We start from the raw sequence: 24870 nt of genomic DNA on the forward strand, positions 1-24870 counted from the left end.
CACAGCCTTGGGGATGTTTCCAGAATGAGATTTCCACTCCGCTGCAGAGTGCAAATCTCATTCTGAAAATATACAATAGTTACATAAAATAGCTAATTTATTATTCATGATTTATTTAATTGACATTAGTATTCACTGGAGAGTTTTCAGACTACTGATAATAGTAACACATTCACTTGTAAAAATACTGTCTTTGAATGATTTACTATACATGCACATCACACAGAGAGAAAAATTTCAAAACTCCTGCAGTCTGCAATGTTCCAGTCTTAAACAATGATAATTTCCAAACTTAAGTACCCCAGTTTTATAGGCCTGTTTTTCTGATTCCAAATATTCCTACTTCTACTAGAATAACGTGTTAGTTGTTTTAATACTCAATTGGAAAATTGGAATTTCTTGACACTTTTGATGTCTATACAGAAATCAGAAATCATCCTTGTTAAATAGTACATATTACACACACACACACACACACACACACACACACACACATACACACAATTATCCTAATGGTATGGGAATTGGCAGATGTGTGTAAATGTACAAACAAATGATTACAATTCAGAGATATTGGATAATTTATTGAAGTGAAAGAGCTTCACAAATTGAGCAACTCAACAGTGCACTGGTCCACCTCTGGCCCTTACGCAGGCAGTAATTCAGCTTGGCATTGATTGATAGAGTTGTTGGATGTCTTTCTGAAGGACATCATGCATATTATTGTCCAATTGGTGCATTAGATAATCAAAATTCCAACATTGTTGGATGGCCCAGTCCATAATACTCCAAATATTCTCAGCTGGATAGAGAGATCTGGCAACCATGAAGGTCAACAAAACAGTTCATAGAATGTCATCTAAGTACCACTGTGCTTCAAGGGCACTGTAGATGACAAAGCGATCCTGCTATGACAAGAAATGGTACCCCAGACCATAACTCATGGTTGTCAGGCTGTAAAGCATGCAACAGACAGTTTGTTATACCACCACTCTTCATGACATCTCCAGACACATCTTTGCCCTGGAATCTCACTGACTGGAGTAGAACTGTCATCAGTGATTAGTCATGCTTTGAATTAAGTCCCAATGATCAGCAAAGATGTGTTTGAGATGCCCCAGAAATGGTAGGATAGGAACCTGACTCAACCGTCATATGTCCTGAAAACCAGGTATAATAGTCTGGGGTGCCATTTCTTTTCGTAGCAGGTCCCCTTGGTTATCACCCATGGTAACTTTACAGCACAGTGGTACATCAATGATATTCTATGCACCAATTAGTTGTCCTTCATGACAAGCCATCTGAACTTCGATTTAAGCAAGATAATGTCTGCCCATACACAGCAAGAGTTTCTACTGCTTTTCATCATGCTTTTCAAAGTCTATCTTGGAAAACAAAGTCGCCAGATCTCTCCTCAACTGAGAACATTGAGAGCATTATGAGCAGGGTCCTCCAACTGGCTCAGGATTTTAGTGACCTAACACACCAATTGGACAGAATTTGGTGCAACATCTCTCAGGAGGACATCCAACGACTATCAATCAATGCCGAGCTGAGTAACTACATGCATATGGGCTATAGGTGGACCAACATGTTATTGACTTATTCAATTTGTGAAACTGTTGCTCCTTACATCATATAGTTTTCCTGAAATTTTAATCATTTGTTTGTCTCTACATGTACATCAAATTTATTGATTTCCATACCATTCAGATAATCACTTTGTGCTGCGTAGTTTTTTCCCTTCCTTAGAATATAGACTATTTTCTACTTATGCAGCTTGTAGTTAAAAACATTTGCTTCTTTGCCGGATGTATCTTTGTTTGTCCTCTGATTTTCCAATTTTTTTATGTCATTATTCGAAATGTAATAAGAAAATATTATTTTTAATTTTTCACATAGCTATTAATCGGCTTGATATACAAAGACACAGTCAGTTGTTAGTTCGCACTCATTGTGAGAACAACATGCAGCCAATAATTTATGAGGCTGGGCCTAACAGTCAGCTAGTACTCGATCTATGTTGCGTGATGCAATTTTCAATGGGTCTAGTGAACACACAAATCCATTCATTAAGTCATTGTTGTAGTTGTTTTCAGTCTGAAGACTGGTTTGATGAGGCTCTTCACACTACCCAACCCTATGCAAGACTCTTCATTCTGGAATAGCTACTGCAACTTACATCCTTCTGAATCAGCTTTCTGTATTCATCTCTTGGATTCCCTTTAAGATTTTTAGTCCTGTCCCCTCTCTTCCACACACACACACACACACACACACACACACACACACACACATTTCCATTTCCCTCCAGTACTAAACTGGTCATCCATTAATGTATCAGAATATGCCACATGAACCGATCCCTTCTTGCCAATTCTATTCAGTACCTCCTCATTGGTTACATGATCTACCACCTAATCATCATGATTCTTTTGTAGTACCACATTTCAAAAGCCTCTATTTGATTCTTTTCTGAACTGTTTATTGTCCATGTTTCACTTCTATTCAAGACTCACTCCAGACAAATACCACATAACAGACTTCTGAACACTTAGATCTATATTCAGTGTTAAATTTCTCTTCTTCAGAAACACTTTTTTGCATTACTGGACTACAATTTATATGCTCTCTAATTTGGCCAACATCAGTTATTTTGCTGCCCAAACAGGAAAACTAGTTTCATTGATTTGTTTCATAATCTAATTCATCCAGTATTGCATGATTTAATTTGACAAAATTCAATTCCCTATGCTTTGCTTTTCTTAATGTCCATCTTATCATCTCTGTTCAAGACACCACCTATTCTGCTCAACTGCTTTTCCATGCCCTTTTTATCTCTGACAATCAGAATGTGACAAGCAAAACTCCGAGTGTTCATTTCTTCTTCTTTCCCGCTCCAATTTTTTCTTTGATTTCCTTTACTGCTTGCTAAATGTACAGATGGAATAACATTGGGGATAAGCTACAACCCTGGCTCCCTCTCTGTAGTCACAGCTTCCCTTCCATGCCCCATTGACTCTTATAGCTGTCATCATGTGTCTGTACAAGTTATAAATAGGCTTTGACTCCCTACATTTTACTGCTGATACCTCCAGAGTTTCAAAAAGTGTACTCCAGTTGAAACTGTCAAAAGCTTTCTCCAACTTTACAAAAGCTTTAAATGTAGATTTGACTGTTGTCAGCCTATCTTCTAAGATAAGTTGTAGTGCAAGTGCTGCTTCACAAGTTCATACATTTCTCCAGAATCTGAACTGATCTTGTCCAAGGTCAGCTTGTACCAGTATTTCTATTCTTCTGTAAATAATTGATTTTAGTACTTTGCAACCATTACTTATTAATCTGATAGTTCTCTAATATTCACAACAGTCAGCACTTGCTTTCTTTGCAGTTTGAATTATAACCTCCTTCTTGAAGTCTCAGGGTATCTTGCCTGTCTCATTCATCTTGCACTCCAAGTGGAATAGTTTTCCTACAGCTGGCTTTCTCAAGGATATCAGTAGTTCTGAGGGAAGGTTGTCTACTTTGGGGACTTACAACTTTCAGTGGTTTGCCAAATTATTCTTGCAGCATCATATCTCCTACCTGATCATCTACATCCTCTTCACTTGCCTTCAAATTCATTTCCCTTGTGCAGTTCCTCTACACACTCCTCCCACCCTTCAGCTCTTCCTTCATTGCTTACAGTACTGGTTGTCCATCTGAGCTCTTTACGTTCATGCAGTTGCTTTTCTTTCACAATGTCTAATTTTCCTATAGGCAGTATCTATCTTTTCCCTACTTACCTATGCTTCTATATCAACATTATGAAAAGGAGAGATTGTTACTGAGTGTACCAATGGTGCAGGTGTAGAGTCTTTGACTAGTAGTCACAACATCCTGGATACTGGGTTCAAACCTACACACTTCTTAAATTTTGAATAAAAATCATCATCATCAGTTGTAGCCAAAAACAAGTGGCATAAGAAGTCACCCTCATTCTGCTGGCAGCATTGCCAAAGAGGGTGGAGTTGCAGACAGGGGTTCAGAGCACTCTTTTGTCCTTGGGGTGGGAAACAACCTGAAAGGTGGAAGAATCAGCAATAATCAACAATATGAGGATGCAGAAGGCAATGGAAACCGCAACATTAAAGACAAATAATGTGTATCCACAAGACATGTGGAATGTTATTGGAAAAGTGTAAAGTTGATCTCTGCGGTGGCCTGAGATTCTAGGCTAGGCCTACATTTGGATCTCCAGGAGGGGACTGCCAATGGTTAGATGACTATTAGAAAAAAGACTGAATAACCAATAAAATCGTAACACTCTATGAATTGATGCATAAAATGCCAGAAATTTGAATGTGACAGGGAAAATAGAAAAACTGAAAAGAGAAATTGTGACGTTCGACTGCTTTATTTCTTCACTGATTATCCTTGGTGTCAACGAACTGCATTGCTACACTTGCTGAAAAATAGGGCGGTAGAAGTTCAACACTGACTACTTTAAATGATGTAGCCGACAGGTGCACATTTGAGCCAGACCTGACAAAACTCTACCATCTGATGAACAAGATGTATGAGACAGGTGAAATAACCTCAGGCTTCAAGAAGAATTTAATAATTCCAATCCCAAAGAAAGCAGGAGCTGACAGGTGTGAAAATTACTGAACTATCAGTTTAATAAGTCACAGCTGCAAAGTACTAACATGAATTCTTTACAGATGAATGGAAAAACTGGTAGAAGCCGGCCTCAAGGAGGATCAGTTTGGATTCTGTAGAAATGTTGCAACACATGAGGCAACACTGATCCTATGACTTATCTTAAAAGAAATATTCAGGAAAGGCAAACCTACATTTCTAGTATTTGTAGAGTTAGAGAAGGCTTTTGACAATGCTGACTAAGATACTCTCTTTCAAATTCTAAAGGCGGCAGGGTAAAATACGGGAAGAGAAAGGCTATTTACAATTTGTAAAGAAACCAGGTGGCTTTTATAAGTCAAGGGGCATGAAAGGGAAGCAGTGGTTGGGAAAGGAGAGATACAGGGTTATAGGCTATCCCCAATGTTATTCAATCCGTATATTCAGAGGGCAGTAAAGAAAACAAAAGAAAAAGTTGGGAGTAGGAATTAAAATTCATGGAGAAGAAATAAAAACTATGCGGTTTGCTGATGACTTCCTTTTTTTTTTTTTTTTTAATTTTTTTTTTTTTTTTTTTTTTTTTTTTTTTTTTTTTTTTTTGGTTATGGTTTTAGAGCATAAAACTGCTATGGTCATAAGCGTATATTCTGTGGCTTCGGGAAGGGTAAAAAACTGAATGTGAAATCAGCAGCAATGGGAGCGAAACTCAAGAAGGAGAGAAACTAAGAATGGAAGGAAATCTTAGAAAACTGCTATGGAAGGGGGAGTTGCATTCCCCAAAAAGGAGCTTCAAATGACCGATGTCATCTCACTGACACTGATAAACGCCAGGACTCAATCAGCTGAGCACCTGTCATCTACTAAAAGGGAAGATATATCAGGCGACAACTGTAAACTGGCGCGTTGCAGATTAAAATGGGTGCACTGAAGTAAATGGTGTCTCACTGTCCATGGTTGAGAGCAGTGAGGACAAAGTGGGGGAAGATCACCAATTAAAAGATGTCAATGGCTAAAAAGACAGTTCCCTATCCGGTGTCTAGTTAAAATTACCTCCCCTCAATGATGAGGCCAGCAGGAAGAGGTTCAAGCACAGGGAAGAGGTTTTATGTCTCATAATTTATAATCGGGAAGTGTAGACCAATGTTTGTCCCATAACAGAGTAACGCAACGACATAAAATGCTCTGTAAATCAGCAAAGGAAACCATGCAGACAGCAGGCCGAGGAAGACAGACTGCAGCCTTGGACGCTATATCAGCTGCTTCATTTCTGTAGCTACCAACATGCCCTGGGATCCTGGGATCCAGAGGAATGCCACAGAGACTCCCCCCAAGTAGAGCAAGTGGTGGCTGTCCTGAATCCAGTGGATCAGTGGGTGGACAGGATAAAGAGCTTGGAGGCTGAGAAGAGAGTTGAGCGAATCCAAGCATATAAGATACTGTAGCCACTTATAGCGATGGATATATTGGACAGCCTCGAGAACAGCATAAAGCTCCGCAGTAAAAACCAAACACTGGTCAGGAAGCCAAAATCTATTAGGGGCTTTGCCAAAAATATAGGCACTCCCAACACCAAATGTGGTCTTTGAGCCGTCAGTGTAAATAAATGTGGCATCCTCCATTTGTGCGCGTAGAGCAGCAAATAACCAACGACAAACTACAGGGGGGCTACCATCCCTGGGAAGATGACAAAGGGCACAGAGAAGGCAGGTCCGGGGATGAAGCCAAGATGGCACTGTACCCCCATTTGTCAAAAAAGTTTTAGGAAAGTGGAAGGAAAGAGAACGTAGTAGAGAGGAAGGGTGCCCTGCAACCCTAAATCCAAGGAGGCATTGAAAAAACGGGCATGTGTAATGACTCAGGAGGACAGCTCACCGATTGGACAGCGGAGGTTCAGCAGTCTCAGCGTAAAGGCTCTTCACAGGGCTGGTATAAAAAGCTCCATATGCTACACTCAGTCCACCGTGGTGGACAGAGTCGAGATGCCAGAGAATAGACAGACATGCAGAGGAGTAAAGTATGCTTTCGTAGTCCAATTTCGAGCGCACTAAGGCACAAAAGGGGCGCAGGAGGACCACTCGGTCCGCTCCCCAGGAGGTACCACTCAGAACACGTAGGGTGTTGAGGGAGTGCATACAGCGAGCTGAAAGATATGAAATGTGGAAGATCAGTACAGTTTTCTGTCAAACATAAGTCCCAAGAATTTGGCTATGTCGGTGAACAGAAGGTCGACAGGACCTATGCGTAGAGAAGGTGTACGATGCCCAAATTTTTCACAGACTGTCTTACTGGGAGAAAAGCAGAAGCCAGTGTCAATGCTCCATGAGTGAAGGCGATCGAAGCATCCTTGAAGGCTGATCCGTTGAGAGCTGTAGTAGATTGTAAAATCGTCGACAAAGAGGGAGCCCGAGTCATCAGGAAGGAGACAATCCATAGCTGAATTTATGGCGATGGCAAACAGTACAACACTCTGCATGGAGCCCTGGGGCACCCCATTTTCTTGGGAGAAAGAACAGGAGAGAGTGGTATGCACACACACCTGAAAGGTGCGCTCTGCCATAAATTCAAAAATAAAAATGGGTAGCTGACCTCGAAAGCCCCAAGAGAACAGTGTGCAGAGGATGCCTGTCCAACAGATATCATATGCTCTTTCCAGGTCAAAAAATATCACTATTATTCGGCATTTCCCAAGAAAATTATTCATGATATAAATGGAGAGAGCAACAAGATGGTCAACTGCAGAATGATGCTTTCGGTAACCACATTGGTCAGGTGTTAAGAGGTTTTGAGACTCTGGCCACCAGCCTAAACAGCAATTCACCATACGCTCCAAAACATTGCAGACACCACTCGAAAAAGATGTGGGGCGATAGCTAGAGGGGAGACGTTTGTCCTTTCCAGGTTTCAGAACAGGAATGATGATAGCTTCCCGTCATCTTCTGGGAAAGGTACTGTCAGTACAAATTCTATTATAAAGGTGAAGGAGGTAATGCAGACTATGGTGTGATAAAAGCAGCAACATTTGGACGTGGATGCCATCTGGTCCTGGGGTGTAAGAGCAACAGTGTTCCTGCATAGAGGAAACAGTATTATAGCTTTCGCAATTTTGAGAGGAGAAAGCAAGAGGTCGCACTTCTGCTGCCCATTCCATTGGGAGAAAGGCTGGCAGGTAATTTGACGAGCTCAAAATCTCAGCAAAGTGTTGACTCATTGAGTTAGAAATTGCGACTTGGATCACTAAGGTATCAGGCGCACCAGTGAGCCCAGAGATCGGGCAGAAACTAGACATGCCAAATAACCATCGAATTTGACTCCAAACTACAGATGAGGGAGTGAAGGAATTAAAGGAGCTGGTAAAGAAGTCCTATCTTGTGTTCTTGCTATGTGGATGATGCCACAGCATTGTACACATAATTGCTTATAGCGGATACAGCTGGCCAATGTAGGATGGTGGCAGGAAATACGAAGAGCATGTCTCCGCTTGCGTACTGCATCACGGCACATCTTGTTCCACCAAGGAACTGGGGGTGGGGGGGCACTGAGGCAAAGGGGAGGTACAAGGTATTGAACATACCGCAGCTGTAAGAATAACTTCTGTAACATGAGTGACCTGATCATCGATGCTAGGAAAGTAACGGTCATCGAATGTCGCTAGAGAGGAGGAAAGTGTCCAATTGGCTTGGGAAAACTTCCAGAGTCTTGGGCACATAGATGGCAGTTGTGGCTGTAATCGAAGGACACATGGAAATTGGCCACTCAAATGTGTATTAGCATGAGTGAACCATTCATAGTGCCAAGCTAGCTGAACACTACCGACTGTAAGGTCCAAATGAGAGAAGTTTGACGTGGAGGCAGACAAAAATGTAGGTTCCCCACTGTTGAGGCAAACAAGATCCACTTGGTGGTAGAGGTCAATCAATAGGGAGCCTTGCAGACAAGGACGCGGAGATCGCCAAAGCAGGTTGTGGGCAATGAAGTCCCAGCTGACCAAGGAGATGAAGGGGATTGGCTGTGGCTATTGTCATTGGTGTGGACGATGGAATGTATATTGTACAAAGGGAGGTGTATCCAGAAAGGGAAAGATGTACACCAACAGCTTGGAAGGAACTGTTTAAGGGGGTTGAGTGATAATGGACAGTATCATGGTGAAGAATCATAAGTCCCCTGTGTGCCAGAGTGCCATCAACAGAGCGGAGATCAAACAGGACCGACTGGAAATGAGGGAAGGGAAGACAATGCAGTCATGGGGATGTAGCTTTGTTTCCTGAAGACAGAAGTTGACCGGGGAGTAGGAATGTACGAGGATCGACATTTCATCCTAAACGGAGCAAATTCCACAGATATTCCAATAGATAATTGACACAGGGCAGACAGAAAAGGGGAAAAATCTCACCATGGTTGCCGTCAAGTCAATGACCACTGAGAGCTGATAGCCGATGGCATGGAACGGCATTCAGCCAAAGGCAGAAGATCCAGATCCATAGGTTGCTCGGAGGCAGCTCCTGCTGCCAGTGATCGGCTGGTGGATCGGCCACCAGCAGCACATCTCGGCGACACAGAAGACGGCCGAGGGCGGCTACCACTGACTGGCGCTGTAGATAAGACACGCCGTGGCAGAGAAGGAGAGGAACTGTGTTTCTTTTGAGCCTTCGTGGAAGCAGGACAGTGAGAGGAGAGAGAAATCGATGGTTGGGAGGTTGGGGTACGTAAAAATCTCCACGAGTGGGCTCTTTTAGAAGGCCGGGCATCCGATTTTTGGGCCTGTGATTTAGCAGGAGCCAATGAAGGGTGAGCTTGAGAGTGAGCCAGGTGATAGTGGGGAGGATGACCGGGCAATCTTTGAGCTAGCTGATCTGACAACCGTAGCACTAAAGGTGAGATCATGAGTCTGTGTCGCTACTTCCTTAGTAGGCCGAGGAGATGCAAGGACAGTGCTGTATTTTCCCACTGGGAGCACAATGGGCTTTCTACCAGCAAATAACTTATGAACAGCAAATGTTGACACCTTTTCCTACACAGATTTCCTGAATAATTCATTCATCTTTGAAAATAGGGCAATCTCTAGAAGAGGCACCATGGTCACCCATACAGATGATGCAATGAGGGGATGGAGGTGGACAATCACCCTCATGGGCATCCATGCCATATATAACTTATGTGGCCAGATTGGATCATGACTGGCTGGTATGATTAAACCGTTGACACCGATAGCAACACATACGGTTGTGGATGTAAGGGTGAACTGAAATGATCTCGTATCCCACTTTAATGTTCAATGGAAGTTGAACTCCGTCAAACATTAAGAAGAGAGTATGTGTTGGTACCAAGTCCCAGTCAACCCTTTTCATGACTCAATGTATGGTCATTACGCCCTTGTCAGGCAGGTAATGTTAAATGTCCTCATTGGATAATCCTTCGAGTGAGCATGTATAAACCACCCCACGTGATGAATTTAAAGTACGGTGCACCTCCACCCAGACAAGGATGGTGTGTAGCAGTGTAGTTTGCAGCAATTTTTGTGCCTGGAGGCACAACAATGTGCCATTCCGTAATTGGGATTAAGACTTTACAGGACCTGCAATTGCGTCAACTCCTTTCTGAATAATGAATTGTTGACCTTCGTCAGACTAAGAAACAACTAGGAACTTTGACACTGATGGAAGAATTGTCCATGGCTGAGACTCATCTTGCTTTCTCTTGTAGGCAGAAGTTGTAGGAGTAGAGGAAATCATTGCAAAAGTATCCCCAAAGATTACCAGTGTCTCCGATGGTGCAATCCTTCCTCATGGGGGCCCCTCACTGAGAGCACTCCCGCCTTTGGTGATTGTCCACACCTCAGGTCACACCTCTCGAGAAACAGATGGAGGGACCAATCGGCACATTCAGAAGGTACCACCTTGGGTGATCACCCCTCTCCGGGCATGGCCTTTACCAGGGGGTACGTACATGTCCTACTTGTCTACTTGGGGTGGGGAATTACGCATTACCCCATCACCGGCTATGTGTGGGAACACGTTGGTTGGCCTTCAGACAAGCACAGGGAGGAAAGAAAGAGAAAGGGGGAAACAAAGAAAAGGAAAGAAGAGAGGTCTCAAATTCCACAGTGAAGAAGAGGGTGAAGAGAAAAAGCAAGGAAAAGAGAAGGATAAAGAGAGGACAGATACTTTCCAGCAGAGAGAACAAAGAAGAGAAACTATGTCTTTGAGCTTTAACCAATTCTATTTGTGCAGTTAATTTTCGTTCCGTCTCTTCGGCCTGATCTTTAAGTTCCTTGTCTCTTCGGCCTGATCCGCTGCTCTAATTCGGAAAAACTGCTATTCACATTCAAAATAATGAATATGTGAAAATCATTCAGTTAAATTACACTTATTTTATAACATACGCTTCTCTGGTCATGTACAGAAATCATATTAAGAAACGCAAGTAAGACTACAACATTTTAAATAAAAAAAAAGGCGTAGAATGACAGTTATTAGACATGTACATAAATTTGATGTAGGTATAATTGCAAGCAATCTGTTTAACATATCACTGATAGTGTAATGGTGAACGGAAAGCATCGTAATCCGGACATAGGCACGAAACATGCTCCCAAATAGAAGGAGAAGGGGAAGGGAAGAGGTGGGGGGGGGGGGGAGGTGGCAGGGAAGGAGGGGTTGACAGGGAGGAATGTGGAAAAGGAAGGTATGCAGCTTGGAAAGGAAAGAGAGTCACACTAGTTCGGGGTCCAATGTTCGCCATGCACGTATCCACAAAGGAGCTGTGGACCCCCTGGGCGGCCTATGACATTGTAGTTCTGTCAGAGACAGCAAAGGACCTGGAAGAGCAGTTGAATGGAATGGACAGTGTCTTGAAAGGATATAAGATGAACATCAACAAAAGCAAACAAGGATAATGGAATGTAGTCAAATTAAATCAGGTGATGCTGAGGGAATTAGATTAGGAAATGAGACACTTAAAGTAGTAAAGGAGTTTTGCTATTTTGCGAGCAAAATAACTGATGATGCTTGAAGTAAAGAGGATATAAAATGTAGACTGGCAATGGCAAGGAAACCATTTCTGAAGAAGAGAAATTTGTTAACATCGAGTATTTGTATGGAGCGTAGCCATGTATGGAAGCGAAACATGGACGATAACTAATTTAGACAAGAAGACAACAGCTTTCGAAATGTGGTGCTACAGAAGAATGCTGAAGATTAAATGGGTAGATCACATAACTAATGAGGAGGTACTGAATCGAATTGGGGAGAAGAGGCATTTGTGACACAACTTCACTAGAAGAATGGATCTATTGGTAGGACATGTTCTGAGGCATCAAGGGATCACCAATTTAGTGTTGGAGGATAGCGTGGAGGGTTTGTTTGTTTGTTTTGTTTAGGGCACAAAAACAACTGGGGTCATACAAGCCCAAGTCAAAACTATAGTACACAAACACAGATACGAGAGAAACAACTATATTTCAGTCCCAATACACAGAACAGGAGACACCTAAAATAGGCATATGGAAAGAGGGCTAAAAAAACACACAAAAATGGAGGTCCAAAACCAAAAATTAAATGGCCTTCGCCATATTGCTTTGGTGAATAACGATGGCTAAAAAGGCAGTGCCCAATACGCAGCCAAGTTAAAATAATCTCCTTCCGGCGGGAGAGCCGAGAGCAGTCGTCCAAGGTGCCGAGATAGCTTAATAAGCTGAAGCTTATTCCCATGAAGGGAGGACCATTGGCGACGCCAAATGGACACCACCTCCTGACAGATGACAATGCAGAGATCATCGGAGGGAATATAGGTACTCAAAGGCTAAGGTAAGAGGACTGCAGCCTTGGCAGCACCATCAGCAGCCTCGTTTCCTGGCAGACCGACATGACCAGGGACCCACAGAAACATGACATTGGCTCCACCAAGAGTGAGCAAGTGACAGTTTTCCTGGACCTGCTGCAGTGTACAGCACAGAGAGACTTTGGAGGGCTGAGTGAGTCTGGGCAGAGGACACAATTGGAAAGGCTGTGTCACCAGACGTACTTCGTGGCCTGATACAAGGTGAAAAGCTCAGCTGTAAATACTGAGGACTGTACCTGAAGCCAATGTTGAAAGACATGGGTGCCAATGACAAAGGCACACCCAACCCCACAGTCAGTCCAAGAGCCATCAGTGTATACAAAGATACTATCGCTAAGTTCCATGCAAAGGTCGTGAAACTGAAGGTGATAGACTGAGGCTAGGCTAGAGTCCTTAGGAAGTGAATGAAGGCCAAGGTTAACATGGGCCGCTTCAAGAAGCCAAGGTGGTGAAGGGTTCACACCCACTGGGAAAGTTGCAGGTAGCGTGAAGTTAAGCCGCCATAGCAAGTGGCGAAAATGGACTCCAGGAGGTAACAGAGAAGAGGGTCAAGCCCCATACTGACGATCACAGCAAACATCAAAGAAGGAGGCATAGGTGGGGTGGCAATGCATGGCAGACAAACGGCATGCGTACCTGCTGAGGAGAAAATCACTGCGGTAGGACAGTGGTAGTTCAGCAGCTTCAGCATACAGACTCTCAACCAGGCTGGTGAAAAAGGCACCCGTGGCCAAACAGACACCATGATGATGGACAGTGTTGAGATGGCATAAAAGGGATGGGCATGCAGATGCACATCAAAGCACCCGTAGTCGAGTTTCGAACGGACAAGGAACTGGTACAAATGGAGGAGGGTGGTTTGATCAGCACCCCAAGAAATACTATTAAGGACACTTAGGACATTGAGCGACAATGTACAGCAGGCTGCGAGGTAAGAGACATTGGAGGACCAAGAGTGTTTCCTATCGAGCATGAGCCCCAGGAATTTCGTAGTGTCAGCAAACAGAAGGGCAATATGCCCAAGATGTAGAGATGGTGGGAGACGGTTTTGTCAGTGGAAAAGTGAAAGATATTGGCAATACTTCAGGAGTGAAGATGATCAAGACAGCGCTGAAGACGCCACTCAGAGAGACAGGTCCTTGAAGAACTGCAGTAGATGGAAAAATCATTGACAAAAATGGAGCCGGAGATGCCCAGCAGGAGGCAGGCCCTTATAGGGTTAATGGCAATAGCAAAGAGAATGATGCTCAGGACAGAATTCTGAGGCACACCATTTTCCTGAATAAAGGTGTCCAACAAGGCAGGACCCACATGTACCTTGAAAACTCGGTCTCGTAAAAATGCCCGAAGAAAACAGCCCACAGAAGCCCACTTGTAAAGAATACGGAGGATCCACTTCTCCAGCAGGTGTCGTAGGCCTTCTCCAAATCGAAAAAAACAGCCACAGTCTGGGATTTCCACAGAAAACCATTCATAACATGTGTGGACAAAGTAATGAGATTGTCAACTGCAGAATGCCGCACTCGAAATCCACACTACGCATTCATGAGTAAATGGCAAGACTCAAGCCACCACACCAGCCGGGCATGAACCATATGTTCCATCACCTTACAAATGCAACTGGTAAGAGTGATAGGGTGGTAGCTAAAAGGAAGGTATTTGTCCTAATCAGGTTTAGGTATGGGTATGATGGTGGCTTCACACCAGCAGCCAGGAAATGTGCCCTCAGCCCAGATGTGATTGTATGTGTTAATGAGAAAGTGCTTGCCTGCAAGAGAGAGGTGCTGCAACATCTGAATGTGGATGGCATCTGGTCCTGGGGCGGAGGACCGGGATGAACTGAGAGCATGATCTAGCTCCCTCATAGTGAAGGCGGCAGTGTAGCACTCACAATTCGGAGAGGAGAGGGGTATTGCCCAAGTCTCCTCCACTCGTTTCTGATGGATGAAGGCAGGGTGATAGTGGGAAGAGCTCAAAACTTCCACAAAATGGCAGCCCAAGGTGTTGGAGATAGCAAAAGGATCCATGATGACATCAGCACCTACTGTCAGGCCGGATGTGGTTCCAGAGAGCCGTCGAAAGTTGGCCCAAACGACACAGGAAGGTGTGGAACTGTTAAAAGAACTAGTGTAGGAAATCCACTTAGCTCGTTTGCTATCCTGAAGAACTCTATGACACTTAGCACGCATCTGTTTATAATGAATGCAGTTTTCCAGCATTGGGTTGCAGTTGAAACTGCAGAGAGCACATCTCCATGCCCAAATTGCATCGTGGCATGCCTCAGTCCACCAAGGGACTGGGACATGATGTGGTAAAGAGGAATTGTGAGGAACAGAACATTCTGCAGCAGTAAGGATAACGTTAGTGTGATAGTCCACCTGGTCATCACAACTGGGGAAATCTTGTTCTGCGAAGGTCGCCAGAGAGGAGTAAAACAGCCAGTCAGCCTTAGTAAGCTGCCATTTGGGCATGCATTTGGATGGGGTAGGAGTCAGCAGATGGAGAGCCCATGGGAAATGGTACCTTGAATAGGCGTCAGAAAGAACTGACAACTCAAGACGATGGGGAAGCTGGGCATTGCAAAAGGATAGGTCCAAATGGGAAGTGTGCAAGGAGTCAGAAAGGAAAGTGGGTGCTCTAGTGTAAAGGCAGAAGAGGTAGAGTTGGTTAAGAAGGTCAGCCAAGAGCGCACCTCTCTGGCATGACCCAGGAGAACCCCAAAGGGGATGATGTGCATTAAAGTCACTGAGTAGTAAAAAAGGGGGAGGGAGCTGCCCAATAAACTGAAAGAAGTCTGCTCTGGTGACATCGAAGGATGGAGGTATGTATATGGTACAAAGGAAGAAAGTCAGATGGGGAAGGAAAAGGCAAACGGCAACAGCTTGAAGGTGGGTAGGCAGGGAGATGGGTTGACTATGAAGATCATCCTGTATAAGCAGCATGATGCCCCCATGAGATGGGATGCCGACCTCAGGGGGAAGGTCAAAACTAATCGGTAAGTAATGGGAAAGCTCAAAGTGGTCTTGAGGGCGCAGGGCACAATTTCATTTCCTTAAGGCAGAGTACAAGGGGATGCTGCAATGCTAGGAGCAGCTGTAAATCCTCTTTGTGAGACTGAAGGCTGTAAACGTTCCATTGGAGGACAGTAATGAGGCGGAAGAGATTTAGTGGTCTCAACTCAGCAGCTGCCGAGGGACAGTTGGTGTAGAGTCGCTACTACAGGGCATAGAAGCAGGAGGATCCTGCTCCATGGGATCCACAGAAGCATCAGTGTGCTTTTGCGGTCAGTCTGTGGAGTCCAACGATGAAAAATGGTTCATGGTGTGAACTGGCAAGACAGACGTTGCCGGGCTAAGCGAGCACGTGGCAACACCATCGAGCAGATCTTCGAGTTGGAGAAGACCATTTGTCTTTAGAAGACTTCTTTGAGCCCTTCTGGTTAGAGGAAGACTTGGGTGTTTGGCTGGAGGGATGGAGGAAGTCTTCTTGGGAGTACTCCTTCTGTTCTTTCCTGCCAGATGGGTGTGTAGTGGGTAGCTTCGCCCCTTCAGGCCAGAGTTTGACGGCTTGTTGCACAGAGGGATGGGGCAACGGTGATGCTACTTTGACACTGGGTAACTTCAAAACCTCAGGGCCAAATTTGAGGTTGCATGTCTGCGTGGCCATGTCCTTTATGGAGCAAGGTGTAACAAGAACACAACTATAAGTGCCAGATGGGAGAACACAGGGTTTTTGGCTAGCCAGTAATTTGCGAGCTACTGGGTAAGGCCTTTACCCAAATCCCTTGAACAGCCTGTTCATCTAGATACAAGGGACAATCCCGAGAGGAGGCAGCATGGCTGCCATTGCAGTTGATACAGCGGGGAAAAGGAGGCGGACATTCGCCCTCGTGTGCATCCCTGCCACAGGTTTTGCATTTGGCTGGGTGTCGACAAGATGTTCGAGTATGGTTTAAATGATGACACTGGTAGCAGTGCATCAGATTCAGAATGTATGGCTGGACTCTGATGGTTTCATAGCCTGCTTTAATCTTGGGCAGCAGCACCACTCTATCAAAGGTGAAGAAAAGAGTGCGGGTGGGCACCAAGGAGGAATCGACCTTTTTCATTACACGATGGACAGCAATGACACCCTGATCAAAGAGGTAAGATTGTATTTCGGCCTTGGTAGACCATCAAGCAGCCTCGACACAAACAGGGTAGCCCTGGAGAAGTGAGGCAGCAAGCAGTTGTTGTGCTTGAGAATCAGAAGCCATCTCCAAAAGCAAAGTTCCATTCTGTAAACGAGAGCAGGATTTCACAGGGCCAGCAAATGGCATCAACACCTTTCTGAATAATAAACAGAATATCCGTGGCAAAGGACTGACAGTCTTCAGTAAGTGATAACACAAGGAATTGCGGTGCAGTAGGAAGGGTCTTCGAATCAGTAGCCTCATTACGTTTACATTTCGTCGACGTTGATGGAGAGGATGATTGACTCATTGTGAGGAAATCCCCCATGATTGCCAGCATCTTCGAAGGCACTCTCCTTCTGACTGGGGGCCCCCTTCAGAAAGGGGTCTACCCACCTTAGGTGATTGGTCACACCTCCTGAATACCTGACAGAGGGACCAATCAGCAATTTGGGAAGGTTAATGCTCAGGCAATCACCCCTCCCTGGGCCTGGCCTGTACCAGGCATTTGTGCGAACCCCACCTGTTGACCTGGGGCTGGGAATTACACGTTACCCAGTCACCTGTTATGCATCAGCACACAGAGAGGAAGGAAAGAAAGAGGATCCTCAGACACTGAAGTGGAGGAACGAGAGAAGAAGGCAAACAAAGAAAGGAAAAGTGAGCAAAAAACAATGGTGAGATGGTTCTTACGTCAGCAACACACAATACAGAACATTTCCCGTAACACCCCAGACATTTTCCCCAAGGGAGGGGAAAAAGAATAGCAAGAGGATAGACATACAGCATGGAAGGAAAAAGTGCTGCAAAGGCTGGGGCCCCATGATAGCCAAGCACGAACCCACAAAAGAGTGGCGAGCCCCCTGGGTGGTTGTGGAGGGTAAATACCACAGAGGGAGACCAAGAAGTGAATACACTAAGCAGATTCAGAAGGATGTAGGTTACAGTAATTACTTGGAGATGAAGAAGCTTGAGCAGGATAGAGTAGCAGGGAGGGCTGCATCAAACCAGTCTCTGGACTGTAGACCATAACGACACACTGCTTGTAACATGAGTCATATGTAGACGCCATTTTGATGCTGCACTATGGCTTTCCATCTGCCAGAATGATTTGAAACTTCACCAGTGCACAGAACAAACATCAAATGTGAAGCACCAACAAGGATGCTTGTCTATGTATATTAATATCTTCTTTAAAAAATGTGGGTCAAACCTCTTATCTTAGACACTGTAGCTACAAAAAGGCAGACCTTGTTGACAGTGTTAATACAGAGACAAAGATTAGCAGTCACATCATTATGGCAACCACAGTTACGAAAGTTAATAATTCAGTCAAGAAACTATGAGAGTGTTTCTACTAAATAGGGCAGATACGTAGTTGTTAGCATCTCATGTAAACATTGTTAGCATCTCATGTAAACAGTGAACTGACATCTCTCAATTCCAGTAACATAGATGTAGAGGAACTATGGCCAAAGTTTAAGCAAATTGTATATCGTAGTCTTGAGAGTTACATGCGTAGTAAGTGGATAAAGAATGTGAAAGACCCACCATAGTTTAATGACAACATTTGGAAGATGCTGATGAAGCAAAGACTGTTGCACTCTCGGTTTAAAAGAGAGTACACAAATGACAACAAGCAAAGGTTGGTGGATATTCATGTATTCAAGAGTAGCTTCACATATCTGTAAAAATGAAGTACTAACAAAATGTCAGTTTGGTTTCCAGAAAGGTTTTTCAACAGAAAATGCCATATATGCTTTCACCAGTCAAATTTTGAATGATCTGAATAACCGAACACCACCCATTGGGATTTTTTGTGATCTCTCAAAGGCTTTTGATTGTGTAAATCATGAAATTCTGCTAGACAAGCTCAAGTATTGTGGCATGAGTGGGACAGTGCACAAATGGTTTAATTCGTACCTAACTGGAAGAGTGCAGAAAGTTGAAATAAGTAGTTCTCGTAACACGCAAAGATCAGCACATTCCTCAAACTGGGGAACTATCAAGAATGGGGTTCCACAGGGGTCAGTCTTGGGTCCTTTGTTGTTCTTATTATATATTAATGACTTGCCATAATGAAGAGGCAAAGTTAGTTCTCTTTGCTGATGATACAAGTATAGTAATCACACCTGAGAAACAAGAATTAACTGATGAAATTGTCAATACTGTCTTTCAGAAAATTACTAAGTGGTTCCTTGTAAACGGACTCTCACTGAATTTTGATAAGACACAGTACATACAGTTCCGTACAGTGAATGGTATGACGCCATTAATAAATATAGACCTTAATCAGAAGCATATAGCTAAGGTAGAATATTCCAAATTTTTAGGTATGTCCATTGATGAGAGATTAAATTGGAAGAAACACATTGATGATCTGCTGAAACGTTTGAGTTCAGCTACTTATGCAATAAGGGTCACTGCAAATTTTGGTGATAAACATCTTAGTAAATTAGCTTACTACGCCTATTTTCACTCATTGCTTTCATATGGCATCATATTTTGGGGTAATTCATCACTGAGGAATAAAGTATTTATTGCACAAAAGCGTGTAATCAGAATAATAGCTGGAGTCCACCCAAGATCATCCTGCAGACATTTATTTAAGGATCTAGGGATATTCACAGTAGCTTCTCAGTATATATACTCTCTTATGAAATTTGTTATTAACAATCAAACCCAATTCAAAAGTAATAGCAGTGTGCATAACTACAATACCAGGAGAAAGGACGATCTTCACTATTCAAGATTAAATCTAACTTTGGCACAGAAAGGGGTGAATTATACTGGCACTAAAGTCTTTGGTCACTTACCAAATAGTATCAAAAGTCTGACAGATAACCAACAAGTATTTAAGAAGAAATTAAAAGAATTTCTGAATGACAACTCCTTCTACTCCATAGAGGAATTTTTAGATATAAATTAAGAAAAAAAAATATTAAAAAAATAAAAAATAAAGAAAAACAAAAAACACAAAAAATAAAGTTGTTATATTAACTTAAGTATGTTGTTAAATTAACCTAATTATGTCATGTATTGGAAAATTCGACTCGTTCCACATCATTACGTAATATCGTATTCATGATCCATGGAACTAGTATTAATCTAATCTAATCTAATCTAATCATGCATCTACGAAAAGATCTATGTGCAAAGCATATGACTACCACTGTAACACCTTAGCAAAAATCTGAAAGAGAACCCGAGAAAATTCTGATCCTATGTAAGACTGCTAAGAAGGCTTGCATTTAGTACCTTGTTGACCAGTCTGGTGTGGCAGCTGAAGATAGCAAAACAAAAGCTGAATTTTTAAATTTCAGTTTCAGATATCACTCACACAGGAGAATCAAATAAACATACTGTCATTCGACCATCGAACAAACTCCCATAAGGATGACTTAGTAATGAGCATCCCTGGCATAGAGAAACAACTAAAAGATTTGAAAGCAAAAAAATCACCAGGTCCAGATGGAGACCCAATTTGGTTTTACAAAGAGTACTCTATGGCATTGGCTCCTTACCTATATTGCATTTATCTTGAATCTCTCATCCACCATAAAGTCCCAAGTGACTGGAAAAAAGTGCAGGTGACTCCAGTATTTATGAAGGTTAGAAGAATGGATCCACAAAATTACAGTCCAATCTTGCTAGTTACAGTTTTCTATAGAATCCTTAAACATACTCTCAGTTTGAATATAATAAACTTTCTTGAGACTGATAAGCTTATATCCACACATCAGCACGGTTTCAGATATCATCGCTCATATGAAACTTTGCTTCCCCTTTTCTCACATATATAGGGTGGTCCATTGATAGTGACCGAGCCAAATATCTCACGAAATAAGCATCAAACGAAAAAACTACAAAGAACGAAACTCGTCTAGCTTGAAGGGGGAAACCAGATGGCTCTATAGTTGGCTCGCTAGATGGCACTGTTATAGGTCAAATGGATATCAACTGCATTTTTCTAAAATGTGGAACCCCATTTTTATTACATATTCATGTAGTACGTAAAGAAATATGAATGTTTTAGTTGGACCACTTTTTTCACTTTGTGATAGATGGTGCTGTAATAGTCACAAACATATAAGTACATGGTATCATGTAACATTCCGCCAGTGTGGACAGTATTTGCTTTGTGATACATTACCCATGTTAAAATGGACCGTTTACCAATTGCGGAAAGGGTTGATATTGTGTTGATGTATGGCTATTGTGATCAAAATGCCCAACGGGCGTGTGCTATGTATGGTGCTCCGTATCCTGGATGACATCATCCAAGTGTCCAGACCGTTCTCCGGGTAGTTTAAGTTATTTAAGGAAACAGGAAGTGGTCAGTCACATGTGAAACATCAGCCACGGCCTGGAACGAATGATGATGCCCAAGTAGGTGTTTTAGCTGCTGTCGCGGCTAATCTGCACATCAGTAGCAGACAAATTGCATGAGAATAGGGAATCTCAAAAATTTCGGTGTTGAGAGTGCTACATCAACTTCGATTTCACCCGTACCATATTTCTATGCACCAGGAATTGCATGGAGAGGACATCATGTACAGTTCTGCCACTGGGCACAAGAGAAATTACGGGAAGATGACAGATTTTTTTGAACACGTTCTATTTAATGACGAAGCGTCATTCACCAACAGCAGTAACGTAAACCAGCATAATATGCACTATTGGGCAACAGAAAATCCATGATGGTTGCGACAAGTGGAACATCAATGACCTTGGCAGGTTAATGTATGGTGCGGCATTATGGGAGGAAAGATAATTGGCCCCCATTTTATCAATGGCAATCTAAATGGTGCTATGTATGCTGATTTCCTACGTAATGTTCTAGTGATGTTACTACAAGACGTTTCACTGCATGACAGAATGGCGATGTACTTCCAACATGATGAATGTCCAGCACGTAGCTCGCGTGCGGTTGAAGTGGTATTGAATATCATATTTCATGACAGGTGGATTGGTCATCGAAGCACCATACCATGGCCCACACATTCACCGAATCTGATGTCCCCGGATTTCTTTCTGTGGGGAAAGTTGAAAGATATTTGCTATTGTGATCCACCAACAACGCCTGACAACATGCGTCAGCGCATTGTCAATGCATGTGCGAACATTATGGAAGGCAAACTACTCGCTGTTGAGAGGAATGTCATTACACGTATTGCCAAATGCATGGAGGTTGATGGACATCATTTTGAGCATTTATTGCACTAATGTGGTATTTACAGGTAATCACGCTGTAACATCTTGCATTCTCAGAAATGATAAGTTCACAAAGGTACATGTATCACATTGGAACAACCAAAATAAAATGTTCAAACGTACCTACGTTCATTATTTTAATTTAAAAAACCTACCTGTTACCCATTGTTCGTCAAATTGTGAGCCATATGTTTGTGACTATTACAGTGCCATCTATCACAAAGCGAAAAAATTGGTGCAACTAAACCATTCATATTTCTTTACGTACTACATGAATATGTAATAAAAAATGGGCGTTCCTATTTTAAAAAACGCAGTTGATATCCGTTTGACCTATGGCAGCACCATCTAGCAGGCCAACCATAGTGCCATCATTTCCCCCTCCAAGTTAGACAAGTTTCATTCTTTGTAGTTTATTCGTTTGACCCTTATTTCGTGAGTTATTTGGCCTGGTCACGATCAATGGACCACCCTGTATACTGCGAACAATGGATGAAGAGCAACTGGCTGATTCCATGTTTCTAAATTTCTGGAAAGCATTTGACATGGTGCCCCACAGCAGGCTGCTAATGAAGGTATGATAGTATTGGTTAAGTTCACAGGTATGAGAGTGGCTCGAAGGCTTCTGAAGTTGTAGAGCCCAGTATGTTGGCCTCGACAGTGAGTGTTCTTCAGTGACAAGGGTATCATCGGGACTGCCCCAGGAAGTGTGATGTTGTTGTTGTGGTCTTCAGTCCTAAGACTGGTTTGATGCAGCTCTCCATGCTACTCTATCCTGTGCAAGCTTTTTCATCTCCCAGTACCTACTGCAACCTACATCCTTCTGAATCTGCTTAGCGTATTCATCTCTTGGTCTCCCTCTACGATTTTTACCCTCCATGCTGCCCTCCAATACTAAATTGGTGATCCCCTGATGCCTCAGAACATGTCCTACCAACCGATCCCTTCTTCTGGTCAAGTTGTGCCACAAACTTCTCTTCTCCCCAATCCTATTCAATACTTCCTCATTAGTTATGTGATCTACCCATCTAATCTTCAGCATTCTTCTGTAGCACCACATTTCGAAAGCTTCTATTCTCTTCTTGTCCAAACTATTTATCGTCCATGTTTCACTTCCATACATGGCTACACTCCATACGAATACTTTCAGAAATGACTTCCTGACACTTAAATCAATACTGGATGTTAACAAATTTCTCTTCTTCAGAAACGCTTTCCTTGCCATTGCCAGCCTACATTTTATATCCTCTCTACTTCGACCATCATCAGTTATTTTGCTCCCCAAATAGCAAAACTCCTTTACTACTTTAAGTGCCTCATTTCCTAATCTAATTCCCTCAGCATCACCCAACTTAATTAGACTACATTCCATTATCCTTGTTTTGCTTTTGTTGATGTTCATCTTATATCCTCCTTTCAAGACACTGTCCATTCCATTCAACTGCTCTTCCAAGTCCTTTGCTGTCTCTGACAGAATTACAATGTCATCGGCGAACCTCAAAGTTTTTATTTCTTCTCCATGAAGTGTGATAGGACCACTGTTGTTCTCCATAAACGAAAATGATTTGGTGGACAGAGTGGAGGGTCATCTGCAGTTGTTTGCAGATGATGCTATCATGTACAGTAAGGTGTCAAAGTTGAGTCACTGTAAAAGGATATAAGATGATATAGACAAAATTTCTAGTTCATGCAATGAACAGCAGCTAGTTCTAAATGTGAAAAAATGAAAGTTAATGTAGATCACCATGAAGAACAAACCTGTATTGTTTGGATCCAGTATTACTAGTGTCCTGCTTGGCACAATCAAGTCTTTTAAATATCTGGGTGTAAAATAGCAGAGTAACATGAAGTGAAACGACCATGTGAGAACTATGGTAGGGAAAGTGAATCGTCAACTTTGGTTTATTGGGAGTATTTTAGGAGAAAGTGGTTCACCTGTAAAGGAGACCACATATAGGACACTGGTGCGACCTATTCTTGAGTACTGCTCAAGTGTTCGTGATACGTACCAGGTCAAATCAAAGGAAGACATCAAAGCTTTTCAGAGGCAGGCTGATTGATTTGTTACCAGTAGGTTGAACAACACACAGGTGTTATGAAGATGCTTCAGAAACTCAAATGGGAATCCTTGGAGGAAAGGTGACTTCTTTTCAAGAAACATTATTGAGAAAATTTAGAGAACCAACATCTGAATCTGACTGTCCAAAGATGTTACTGCTGCCATCATACACTGCAGCTAAGGACCACAGACATAAGATTTGTGAAACTGGGGCTCATATGGAGGAATATAGATAGTCATTTTCCCCCTCACTCTATTTATGAGTGGAACCCATAAGGAAATGACTTTAGTGAGTCATGCACCGTACAGTGGCTTGCGGAGTATCTACGTAGATGTAGATGTAGGTGTAGGTGTAGGTGTAGATATAGACAGAAATATTAATTAACTAAAACCATAAAAAAAGCAAATGTAATTAGATTTTTAAAAAATGATTGCCAATTCTTGCATAAGAAATTAACTTTAAGCCATAAAGAGTTCAATGCTTTACATGACAAAATCCATACAACGTAAATTCTTTCACATATTAATAAGGCAATCAATCAAGCAAACATAACATCTGAAAATTCAAAAACCTTAAGAAAAATTGCAACTTACTCTCTTCACTAATACTCCTCCTAGTTTTCTGACTGGAAGTGTTACCAAATTGTGTGGTAGGAGGCTGGAACTCAGAGCCAAACCTTCTGTTTGGTTGTTTGGTTGGTGATTCAGGTAGTCCATTTGGTGGTGTTTCTGGCTTTCTGTAGGAATGAAAAATCCACTTTAGCTACGAACAATGCGACACAGCAGTAACAGTTATTGAAAAAGCATATATCTTATGATAATATACAGAAATATGTAGATTTTGTAAATTTATGACTTTTCAACAATGAGAATTACAACAGAATACACTTCATATTAGTTGCCAAACAATGGAAAATCCAGGATGAAATGTAACAATATCATGAAACGGAAAGTTGCTACTCACCATGTA

The 24870-nt window shown here is 42.5% G+C and overlaps 1 protein-coding gene across 1 annotated transcript in view; it reads right to left on the bottom strand.

Moving 5' to 3' along the window:
- The window catches only part of LOC126458571 (venom protease-like), a 232501-nt gene that overhangs the window by 86108 nt on the left and 121523 nt on the right, over positions 1-24870 (bottom strand). The window contains exon 3 of the mRNA XM_050095703.1: positions 24495-24637. Coding sequence (XP_049951660.1) covers positions 24495-24637 — 143 coding nt within the window. The remainder of the gene's footprint in view (positions 1-24494; positions 24638-24870) is intronic.

The sequence above is a fragment of the Schistocerca serialis genome, chromosome 2 (genome assembly GCF_023864345.2).
Source record: "Schistocerca serialis cubense isolate TAMUIC-IGC-003099 chromosome 2, iqSchSeri2.2, whole genome shotgun sequence".
Lineage (NCBI taxonomy): Eukaryota > Metazoa > Arthropoda > Insecta > Orthoptera > Acrididae > Schistocerca > Schistocerca serialis.